General features: G+C 33.2%; 1 protein-coding gene across 1 annotated transcript; it reads left to right on the top strand.

Moving 5' to 3' along the window:
* The first annotated feature begins 2,949 nt into the window (after window positions 1-2,949).
* LOC141724145 (calmodulin-like protein 3) lies at window positions 2,950-3,968 on the top strand. Its single transcript, XM_074526151.1, has one exon. The coding sequence runs from the start codon at window positions 3,127-3,129 to the stop codon at window positions 3,754-3,756; it is 630 nt and encodes a 209-aa protein (XP_074382252.1). The 5' UTR covers window positions 2,950-3,126; the 3' UTR covers window positions 3,757-3,968.
* The last annotated feature ends 8,917 nt before the right edge of the window (window positions 3,969-12,885 follow it).

The following is a 12,885-nucleotide window of genomic DNA, read 5'->3' as shown; positions in this document are numbered from 1 at the left end:
GAAATAACATGTTTAGATATTCAATTCATTTTTATGGCACGACCATTCAAATTTGGACAAAAAGGAACGTAACGCCACTTCTTTCGGGGGTCTGCCACTCACCTACCTCTTAATCTTAAATAGCAAAACCGTCGCGGTTTTCACGGTTTATCCGCTGAAAAACCCCAAATCATTTTACTCGGTGGAAACCTCAAATCCTTTTACTTAATTTTGTTTGATCTGTTTCCTTCAATAATCTTCCTTTTAGGGGAAATATTTCGATCTTTTGAATTTGTTTCGTTTGTTTTTCCAGGTCTACATTATTGGGGCTTTCAGACTTCAGATTGTTTTTTCTTCGATTCAAACAGGATTTATTGAATTTGATAGTTAACCACCTATCTTCTGGTTCCAACAGTTGGATTTAAGTTTTATTTAATTTCATTTATTTCGGTTTATTTTTATTTCGATTTTCGGTTTGTATTTCAAGGTTGTTTTCTCTCTCCAGTGAGATATTTGTTTGTCGCTTCTTGATTGTAAGCAGGGGTCTTGATTTATTGAAAATTTTGTATGAAATTGTAGTTCTGATAGATAGCTCAAACGATAGCTACATCGGGACATGAGGGGCACCGATAATTCAACGAGAATGAATGAATTGGGTACTTATATTTGTATTTACATTATCTTCACAATATCGTTTAACTATCTTTTCATGAGAACGAGTGATTACAATTTACTGTTTGTTCGACTTGGTCGTTGATGTACATGTCGTATGGTTTTTTATTATTAATTTAACACCTTTATTCTTAAAGGAAAATTAAAGTTAACAAAAAAGCGAAATATCAAATTAAGTTTGATATCAGTTTATAACTTATTAATTTTACTTATAAATTTGATAAAAAAAAAATATTTTTCAATAAATTATTGCGAAATTATAAATTGTATAATAAGTATTATATTATAAAGGAGAAACAAACATGCCCATTATGTTTTTCCTTTCGAGTTAATAATATTTAGCAGCTAATGATATGATACATGCCCCCGGAGATATCATCTTCAGGGCCTGTTTGGCTGACGATACGTTCCCATGGGGATAGCATCGCCTGTTTGGCTTCATGCTTAAGTTGGATTATGACTTAGAAATTCATAACAATTTTTTTTATCATATGAAATCGACAGCTGCTATCCTTCGCGTATGTATTGGGTAAATTTCATGGATTCATGCAATAGCTTGTAAATCACGTGAACCAAGATAAACTGCACTTAAACGATAGTCTCTGGTTTATGAGGCATAATTACAAATTCTTCTCCTATGGTATTTGACCCTCTGACTCAAAAGATTATTATCCCCTCTTTAACCAACTGAGTCAACACTTGCGGGCACCGTAACAACTTATTTTGATTATTTGTCGACTAATTTATAAGTCGATTTTATAACTTATAAACTGATAAATTAAATGTTAGTAATGATGTATTTTTTCAACTTATTTTGAATTTTTACTTTTTGTTTATTTAGTTTAGTTTTAAGATATATAATGTTTTAAATATTGTTTTAATTTAAAATTCACGAATTAAGATAATTATATTTAAAAATTAGTTTATTTTAGGAAAAGAAAAAGAGTTATGAGTAAAACTATTCAAACACTTATATGACTTATAAATATTCATTCTCTTATCACTTATAAGTCACGTAGGGTCGTTTGGTTTCGCTCATTTTAGTATCAGGTATGAGTTTCATTCATTGCAAACTCATACCTGATGTTTGTTTGACTATTTGTTTTCCTTATAACCATCTGAAATCAGATTTGATACCTTAGGGGGTTGGGTTTGAGAGAGTGATATGTGATATCAAATTAAATTTTATTATTTCATTTTTATTTATAAGTTAAATACATTTTTTAAAACATATATCTTAAATATCATGTTATTTAATTTTAAATAAATTGTGCTTATTTTTATTTAATGCAGACTAGTAATGTTTTATTTATTTAAATTAAAAATTATAAATTAACAATGAAATTTTAATTTTTTAATCACTTATATTTAATTTTATTTGTAAGTTGTATAACAACTTAAATTCGACATATGCAATATATAAAAGTATGATCTAATCAATGAATCAAAATTATTTAAATTAAACATATTTCATTTCAGTAACGAACCAAACACATGATATCAGGAATCATTCATCGACCCCATACTAGCCTAACCCGATTTCTTATTCCAAATCCATACTATTTTCTGAACCAAACAACTGCTTATTGTTTTAATTCTTAAATTATTTATTTTAAAATTATATGTTACGTGCTATTGGATTGTGGAGAAATATAGGCCGCGTTAATTGGAAAATTTTATATTATGGTCATATGATTATCATATATTTATATGAATATAAAAAAATATAGCATAATAAAAGTAAATATAATGTGTAAGATTAAGCTTTTGAATTAGGATTAATTTGAGAGGGAGGAAAGTTAAAAAATAATTAATTTATAAATAAATTGTGAATTTGAACACCAAGAAAATAATAAATTAATCAGAATTACAAAGTTTTATAAGGGTGGTCATAAGTTTATATGACAGTGATATAAAAAATATGCATTGAAGAGATAATCTGTCAATTTATTGTGGTCATGAAGAACATAGGTGATGTCAACACATTGTCGAAAAATCGAGAATAATTTGGACCCATACAATCGAAGTTGATGAAACAATAAATCCTTGTCACCTCTCCACAAATAAAACACTACGTAAAATCCAACCAAATATCTCACTTTTCATTACTTCCAAAAGCTGTAGCCGGTGCCTACCCTCTCATGAGTTGCCATGTGTCACCACACCACCAACCGGCCAATTGCTCTATTTTAGGCGCTTTGGAGTCTCCAACGTCTCAATATAGATCCGTTTCCAACGGACACAATTTTAAGTCCACTCTGCTTTTAAATTTGTCCCCCTACTTAACCCCACAATTATAACAACGCGTTTGTTCATTCACACCCCCTCACCTTAAAATATTACAAATCCACCAAATTAACGCGTATGCTTGCATCCATAAGTTCCCTGCAACCCCTTCCATCATCTCTCATCAAACATTCACAACCAATCTTACTGCTACATTTCTAAACATAGACTTCCTTCTCCAAACATAGCATGCAAAAACAAGAAAATATGCCATCCATTCTATTAAGAAGTTTCCTTTTATACAATCTCCTTAATGCATTCCTTCTTTATTTGCTTCCCAAAAAATTAAGAAACTACCTTCCCGCTTGTTGGTATTCGCATCCAACTAATCTCGTGGAAAAAACAACTGCTGCTCCGTTAGCCCGAATGGACGCAGACGAGCTACGCAAAGTTTTCGAGATGTTTGATCACAATGGGGACGGACGGATCACGAAACAAGAGCTGAATCAGTCACTCGAGAACATGGGCATTTTCATTCCTGACCAAGAACTGTCACAAATGATCGAAAAAATCGACGTGAATAAAGACGGGTGTGTGGACATAGATGAGTTTGGTGATTTGTACCAGACTATAATGAATACCCGGGAGGAGGAAGAGGATATGAAGGAAGCGTTCAGCGTGTTTGATCAAAACGGAGACGGGTTCATTACGGTGGAGGAATTGAAATCGGTGTTGGCATCGTTGGGATTGAAACAAGGCAGAACGGAAGAGGACTGTAAGACAATGATAAAGAAGGTGGATGTTGATGGAGATGGAAGAGTTAATTATAATGAGTTTAAGCAAATGATGAAAGGAGGTGGATTTGCAGCATTGACTTGATCTCATTTCGTATGAAACCATTTATTTGTGATCATCCAAGATCTTGATTTCATTTGTTTTTTTTTTTTTTCATATAACTCGAGTTGAGATGATTGTACATATTAACTAGCTTCTTAGCCCGTGTCTGTCTTGTACCGCTCTGCTCTTAATATAGATTTTCCGAGATGATATTGTTTCACCATTGTTGTTGTAAGAATCGTATCTTTCTTGGAGGTAGGGGGGATGGTAACCACAAAATTAATGCTCTGCCTAAAGTGTTGTATTGTTTAGGCTGTAGACAACGCGGGGGCTCTAACTTACTGTCTGCATGTTACTTCCACATTTTTTGAGTGTCTTGTTGCTCTTTATTTTTAATTTGTTTTTATAAGCTGCTTTTTGTTAAAATTTGTAAATAACTTCATGGCATCATTAACCTTTTTTGAGTATTTTGGTTGCCTTTTTTTACATTGGAAATCAATTTAACCTAAATTGGAAGATTAATGCAATATACCACGGCAGGAGGAACAACAATTGAGTCGAGATGAAGTGGTTAATCAGCGTTGGGACATAAAGTTGACTTGACAAAGTCAGTCTGCTGTGTGTTTCAGCAAGAATCTATGGTCTGATTTGTGTGATAGTGAAACAGCTGCGCTAGGATCCAAATCCTTCCCAATAATAAAGTGTTATCTTCCAGGCCATTCCTATGTATTCCTTGAGCTTGAATTTGATGATCGCCTTGACTGGGTCCTTTTATATTCACCCATGATAAAGCACTTCAGTTTAGAGAAACTTAAGTCATCCTGGACAACAATTACCCAGTATCCTTTACAGTGACAGTTGCCAACATTGTCACGCTTGTTGAGCAAACTCTGCCTTATGGTTTACCACATACCTGTCTACTTTGAACATTCAGAATTACAAAATTAGTATGAATTCCAAGACTCGGAAGCGAGCTCAATCAACACAATAATCTGCTCAATGAAAAACTATCACATATCCTAATTCCTAATTCCTAATTCCTATTAGTAGGTGATTGCTATATGAGTAGTTTTATGTGTCTGCATTGCTAATAAATGTCTACACCTATCTCACAAATCTCTGGTATGCTTAGCAGCACGTGTTACAGAATTAACTGTTCTACATTGTCTGATGGCTACTGCTTGCCACTGTAACATCCCAACTCCAGCCTGGCCTTGTACTCATTGCTCGCTAAGTATTGCCCATGTATATGTCATTGTTGCAACTTAGATAAGCCATTGGCGAAAAGCATCTCCACCCTCCTCAAGTATCCAAACATCAGCAAGCATAGAACAGGCAATAAAGCACGGAAAGAATACAAATTATGTCCCCTGATCTCTACAATTAGAGCCGACTCCTGCCTTGTAAGGGATTAAAAAACTGCTTCTTGTAATAGAACTTCAACACTTAATGGGTTTGCCATGGGGACAAGCAATTGTCAAACCCGAACCCGATTGTTTTTGCCAAAGCCGAACCCGAACCCGATAAAACCCGAATTATCAAATCCGAACCGATTTTAGCGACAGGGAGTTTCACGATGTATTTATATGAATAGAGTATAGTTCTTGTGCTCTTACGTGGATTTATGTGAATAAATTAAAAGGATAAATGATTTTGTGGTTTATGTATAACTTCTGTAAAATAGTAATAAGAAACGAACAAAGTCTCGTTCCAGTTTGATGAGTAAGCTAATGGTTTAAATTCTGATTGTCGGACCGTCAAGTAGAACGGGACCCGTTATTCAAAGGATGAATTATATGAGAAGGATTAAGAATAATAAAATTGAGGATTATAGTATGTTGTGATAAATGTAAATACCTTTGTGTATTTCTGTGATTTGAGTATGTATTTGAAAAGTTATCTTATTAATGAATATATCGAGTAATTGTTACTCGCATAATCAATAATTAAAAGAGAGCATTATGTGCTAAGGTATATAAATGTGAATGGTGGTGCCTATTGCTAAGTGAATATGTGTTATTTGTGAGTACGTGTATAAATTATAAATTGGTGAGCTTTTAAATGTTTTAAAAAGGATTTACTTGATTTAAATAAGGATTTAATGATCCTTATATGTTTTCTATTAAATAATTGAAATATGATCAAGGTGCGAAATTTGTTTCATTAGCTTTGGAATAATCCCAAATACTTTTTAAAAATGATAGTTGGAATTATTTGGATGTTCTGATGTTTAAAAATGATTTTATGAAGTTTATTTCTATTATTTAGGATTTATGCGTAAAATCCATAAAAATCAATTCGTGCGCATAAAAATTATTTTAAAAATATGAAGAGGGAGATAATTTCATGATCTTTATTTTAAAAATTAGAGCTGCATCATTTTTATGAATTATAAAGCTATTTTACCTTGTAAATTCAGAAATTGCATAAAAGAAAAGAAATAGAAATGGAGATTTACCATTTTGCCCTTAAGTGTATATAAATACACTCACCCTCCCCTTTTTTCTTTCTTCCTTCCCCGGCTTCACTCTCTCTTCTCTCTTTTCTCTCTCGAACTCTCGATAATCTCTCTCTCTCTCTCCGTTCTTTCTTGGTTCTTGCTCGTTTTCAAATCCAAGACCGTGGTTGAGTCTCGTTTTGCTTCTAGTTTCATGTTCTGGGTTTGCATGTCAATTTCATGTTGATGAAAATCAAAGACCCGAAAACCCTCTTCGAATTTAACTTCGAATTTGAAGGGTTTTAGTTTTGATTTTTATGAAAATTAAGCATGTGACTTTAGTTCTTGAGGAATCGATGGTTTTTTTGGTAGGAAACCCTCAATTTCGAGGGCACCACCGGGAATCGCCACCACCGGCAATGAACTCCGGTGAACCGATGGTTAGCTGTGATGCTATGCCTGAGCTCTAATAATCTAAATCCATTCATTTGACTGTTGCATCCTAGTGTAAATGAAATTCAGAAATTTTGATTTTTCGAATCTTTATTTTTGGTTCGAATTATGTATTAAATTCAGTTTTTTGATATGAGTTTATGAATGTTAGTTTGGATTATTAGTTGAATTATGTGTTTAACTGGATTTATCAATTTGAGTTTAGGCATGTCAATATTCTTGAAATATTCGGTTTTAAAAAGAAAGAACGATGGGTTCAATTTACTTTTAAACTCGGTAAACATGGTTTTGGTTCATGCATGTCTGGGTTCGAATGTGCTTAAGTGAAGATTTTATATTTTTTATATCGAATTGTTATTTGGTTCGAATTTTAGATAATACGGTACTAATTGTTTGATTAAATAGGTATGAATGTAAGATATAAGATCAGGCTTGATTGATTTTGAGTGGTATGTGTTAAGGTGCAAATTGTATGTATAAGATGTGTTTTCTATTGTTAAAGTTGATCACTAAGATTTGAACTTGAATTTAAGGAATCGAGTCTTATGTATATAATCGATTGATGTGTTAATTTGACATGTGCTAGATGTATGAGGTCAAATTGCATGTTACATGGAACGTGTATGAATGACTGACTGGTTGCTTGCGTGTTACTTGTATATTTAAAAATAAAAAGGGGATGTATTAGAAAAATTGATTGGTTTGTTGTTGATTGATATCTTTGAGAAAGGGACAACGTATTTACAAATACGTCATGCCCAATTCTCGAGGAGTAAGTGAATAAGTGTGCTTAAAGTATAGATTTGATTTAATTTAGTATCGAGATAGTTGGTGATATAAAGAGTATATACGTATAGACTATTATGTGTTACATGTGTATATGAGAAAAGGTTTTATCGCATTTGGGGTAGAAGTTAGACGTTTTGAGAAATGTCAGGAACTGATCAAGTTGCTAATTAGGGTTCTGTTTTGTATTGTAGATTTGGATAATAGAGGCAATCAAACTAGGAAAGGAAAGGAAATCTTAGGTGGAAGTACATCATGTTCTATTAAGCACGAAAGCTTTTGAGGCAAGTAACTCTGTTTTCTATTATGAATTGTTATAGAGAGGATATTGTTGATGCCATGATAGAATGATAGTTCTTTGTTTTACCTATTATTAATTCTTGAGAAACCCTGTTATTGTTCCCTGGAATTGAAAGAGATATGTCCTAAGTCCAATCATGTATGAGGATTTAGGAATAACTTTTATGTAATCTGTTTTGATTTCATTGATATTAATAAAAGGCTTGTTTTGTTTTTATTACGGGCTCTATCTATTTAAATGTTTAAATAAGATATACCACAGTTTAGAGTAAACCTTTTTATGGATTGTGATGAGATCATAATAATGAGACCTAAAAGATGATAACTCTAAACTTAAATAGTTCCTGATCGTAGGATTACTAACTGGTAATTAATAATCCGCAAAGATCGGTACATACTATGATTGCTTCATTATGAAGGATGTCTGTTCTCATAGACATTTGTGTGGTGACACTATAGCTAGTATGTAGGTGCTTATTATAGAATAAGTTCACTGAACATGACTCACACAGCTGAACAACTGATGGAGTTCACTCACGTGTCAGCAGTTGTTCACATAGTGATAGTTGTACAAGTATCTTTAGACTTGAGGTCATCATAGTCATCTTGTGTACATTGAACTATGCTTTGGTTTAGTTCTTAGTCTCAAGGGACAATTATAAGGGCTCTACTGGGTATAGGAATTTGTACACGAAGATAGTGTATGATCAATAAAGGATCTACCCCTTCCAGTGTAGGAAGAGAATGTTCAATGCTGATCCACTTATGTTAGTTCAGGAATCTCTGGCCAGAGTGAATGAAATTAGAAAGGAGTTTCTAATTTACATTAAATAAAACTAAGCATAGTGAATGGGAAAGCAAGTGATTAAATAAGATAGGCTTGACACAAGTTCCATGCCTTGTATTTAATCGTGATATTGCAGGGTAGAAGGAATTAATTGTACGGTAACTACTCACTGAATAGGTTCTTGGTATTCTAAGCAGTGAATTCGTATTATCCGGATAGTCGCGATATGCTGAGAAGTATCCCTCATGATGTAGAATAAATATGATTAATTAATTAATCATATTTAATGAATTAGAGAATTTATATAAATAATGATAAAATAGTTTTATGATTATTTATTTCTACTACCGGCTTAATATTGAACCTACAGGGTCACACCATAAAAGAGAATGATTTAATGGAGGAGGAATTAATTAATAATGGATGATAATTATTTATATATGAAATAAATAATTAATTGGCAAATTTAATAATTGATTAAATGAGATTTAATTGATTATAAATTAATTAAGAAATGGTTTTAGTATTATTAATTAAGAATTTAATTTTTGGAAATCAAATCAAGTGAGAGAATTATTTTAAAGAGTTTAGAAAAAGGATTAATAATTAAAAGGCGTTTTAATTATTAGTGAGAATAATAAAGGGTTAATAATAATAATATTTTATGGGAAAATTTTCAGCTGAAAATTTTGCCTATAAATATACTATTATAAACCCTATTTTTGCCTCAACCAAAAAGATTTACAAAACCCTAATTCTCTCCATCTCCTCCTCCTTCATTACATCGTTTTCTTGGTGGATACCGGTGGAGTGCTTCACACTTGAGGAGCAGCTGCTAAGGATCTCCGTTCATCATTTTTGGATCTCCGTTAAAGACCTGCATCTTTCCATTAACGTAAAGCTTCTTAAGGTAAACATACTGAACTACGAATTAAATATTATTTTTCGCATGGATCCTGCGGAGGGTTTCGGTTTTTTAAGATTTAAATTTACGTTTCCGCTGAGTTTATGTGCTAAAAACCCTTCAATGGCATCAGAGCTACTTGCGAAAAGTTTTTAATTCGTTTATGTGTTTAACTGTTTTCGATATATGAGCATGTACGTGATTCGCCATGATTTGATGTTGATATAATATGCTTATATATGTATGGTTTTGAATATATGATATTCATGTGAGTTGTATAATCATAAGATGATTATGTAATCTGTATATATACTGATATATACATGATTTATGTTTGTTCTAATTATAAGAATCATATTAGATACGGATTCTGAATTGGCTGCTGCAGATTTGCTGAAATCTGGGTCTGGTGTCCGATTTACGCAAACGAATACCCTATTCCATAGGTAAACGAGCGTCTGAACAAAACTGATAGCTAAAGCTATTAACGACTCGTCTGTAAGGCATTTGACGTCGTTTACTACCCGTAAATAGTGATTCTTGTTATTCTGATTTGATTCTGATTTTTCTGATTTTTGTCATATTTTCTTTTTATGATTAGATCATGGATAATATGATATCTTAATATCAGATTATGTGTTTTAACATGCTTTTATGTGTTGTATGAGCATGGTGGATGGTTATGGCCTTTCGACCTTAGTGTAATGATTTTGGTTTTGGTTTTAAATACGACTTGCATGTCGTCAATCTTTGTAATCATAAATCTCGAATGTAACTCGAGTTATTCTTGTAAGTTCATTAGATTAGTTTTACTTTCAATCATGTAATGTAATTGAAGACTCAAGAAGGCTATCCAATGGAGGTGATACAAAGAAGAAGACGAGGCATACAAGAAGACTTATGTAATAAGTAGTTGTATTTATTTCCATCACCATATTAGATTGACCTTGATCTTTATCATGAGCTTGATAAAGATCACATAGGATGGGGCCATAACCAAACACATTTACTTTATTGCACTTTACATTTACTTGCTTATTTAATTTTATATATGAGATATATGCCTATGTTTACCATGCGATGATAGATTTAGGTGAACTTAAATCAATATAAGGCGTGCTCTAGAAAATCTAGAATAGGAATCATTTCTTGCATTAACAATAAATATTATGAATACGATCATGAGATTCTTGTGTTTATGAAACACGTAATTGAATATGAATTTTCAATATTGAGAGAAAGGATGATTCTGTCAACAACAGATTTCTATCTGTAAGAAAGGGTTATTAAGTGACGCCTCTTGACAATGCTCCACCCGATCTGGGAATCATCTGATTATCGATTATTGATTTGAAATATTTAATTTAAAAGGAAGAATCTCTTTATAATATGATTATGATTGTAACGTAATATAATCCCTCTAAAATTAAATAATATCAAGTAGTAATTGGCCAATGACACAATGGGCTTGTGTCGGTCATAGCCTTCCAACATGGTAGAAAGTGGTTCTTATTTTTAAATCATTGTCGTTTCGTGCTACAGCCGAGGGCTTTGATTTCGAAATAAGAAATACTTGTCTATTACATAGAGATGTGTACATTGAATTAGAATCTAAAGGTCGGTACGTGCTACAGCTGTGGGTCGTTGGAGACTGATTCAATTGTACGAAATGTTGGGTTAGACTTGACTTAGAATATTGAGTTTGTCGTGCCACAGCCGTGACTCAATTATTCAAGAGGCTAAACTTATATTAGGGAATAACATAAGATGTAATTGACAAGAGTTGTCTACCTATTGAACATCACATGATGTTTCGTGCTACAGCCGAGGTTGTGTGATGAAATGTAGGATCCCTATTCCCACTAGCATTATGAATGCTTAATTTTCACTTAGGGGGTTGAAAAAATTAGATAAACTAGTGGGAGACACTTATGAATAAAGACCCGATTCATATAGTGTTTTTAAATGAAATCGAATATTTGCTAAGTGTTATTATGTGTTTATCATTTACAGATTTACTATATTCGTCATGTCTTCTGCACTATCACTCCGGAGCATACTAGATGCTCACAAGTTGACTGGTCCTAATTTAGCTGTTTGTTTTCACTGTAACAAGTTGGGGCACTGGAAGAGGAACTGCACGGTTTACCTTGCAGAATTGAAGAAGAAGGATAGTGAGACTACCGCTTCTGATTCAGGCATGTTCATGATCGAAGTTAATATGTTACTAGGTCAAATTTCTACTTGGGTATTAGATACTGCCTGTGGTTCTCATATTTGCAATTCATTGCAAGGACTAAAGGGAAGTAGGACTCTTGAAAAAGATGAGGTGATTCTACGTATGGACAATGGAGCAAGGGTTGCGGCCATATCTGTAGGATCATTTAGTTTACATATGCCTACGGGCAAGACTATTATTTTGAATAATTGTTATTACGTTCCCTCTATTGTGAGGAATATTGTTTCTATTCATATGTTGGATGTGGATGGTTTTTCACTTATTATTAAGAATAATGAATGTTCTATCCTTAGAGATAATGTTCTTTTTGGACGTGGCAAATTAAATAATGGTCTGTATGTATGTGACGTAGAGCATGATTTACTTCAGATTGAACAAACTAATAAAATAAAACGAGATGATGAAAATCTGACCTATTTATGGCACTGTAGGCTATGTCATATTAGTGAAAATAGACTGCGGACATTGCATAAGGAAGGATTACTTGACCCCTTTGATTTTGAATCATATCCTACATGTGAGTCTTGTCTATTGGGTAAAATGACCAAATCTCCATTTAGTGGACATGGAGAGAGGGCTACAGATTTGCTAGGATTGGTACACACAGATGTATGTGGACCAATGTCTACGCAAGCCATGGGTGGATTTTCGTACTTCATTACTTTCATAGATGATAGATCTAGATTCAGATATGTGTATTTGATGAAACACAAGTCCGAAGCCTTTGAAAAGTTCAAAGAATATAAACATGAAGTGGAGAAACAAACCAAACACAGTATTATAACTCTTCGATCAGATCGAGGTGGTGAATACTTGAATGGAGAGTTTCTAGATTATCTCAAAGAAAATGGTATAGTCTCCCAGTGGACTCCTCCATATACTCCACAGTTAAATGGGGTATCTGAAAGGAGAAATCGAACTTTGTTAGACATGGTTCGGTCCATGATGAGTTATGCGAATTTCCCAGTTATCCTATGGGGTTATGCATTGGAAACCTCAGCATATTTACTGAATAAGGTGCCTTCCAAATCTGTTCCTCAAACACCATATGAGATATGGAAAGAAAGGAAACCGAGTCTTAAACACGTTAAGATTTGGGGATGTCCAGCTTATGTCAAGAAAGTTGACCCAGATAAGCTGGAATCTCGATCCGTAAAATGTAATTTTGTGGGATATCCTAAAGAGACTTTGGGGTATCACTTTTACACCGATCATCGGGTGTTTGTCTCCAGACATGCTACCTTCTTGGAAAAGGAGTTTATCCT

This window comes from Apium graveolens, chromosome 5, assembly GCF_009905375.1.
Source record: "Apium graveolens cultivar Ventura chromosome 5, ASM990537v1, whole genome shotgun sequence".
In the NCBI taxonomy this organism is placed as follows: domain Eukaryota; kingdom Viridiplantae; phylum Streptophyta; class Magnoliopsida; order Apiales; family Apiaceae; genus Apium; species Apium graveolens.
The sequence above is the reverse complement of the archived record's forward strand: the minus strand, read 5'-3'. Positions and strand labels throughout refer to the sequence as shown.

Bases quoted from the DNA above. Each gene is read 5' to 3' on its own strand.
- LOC141724145 (XM_074526151.1), top strand. From the start codon at position 3,127: ATGCAAAAACAAGAAAATATGCCATCCATTCTATTAAGAAGTTTCCTT.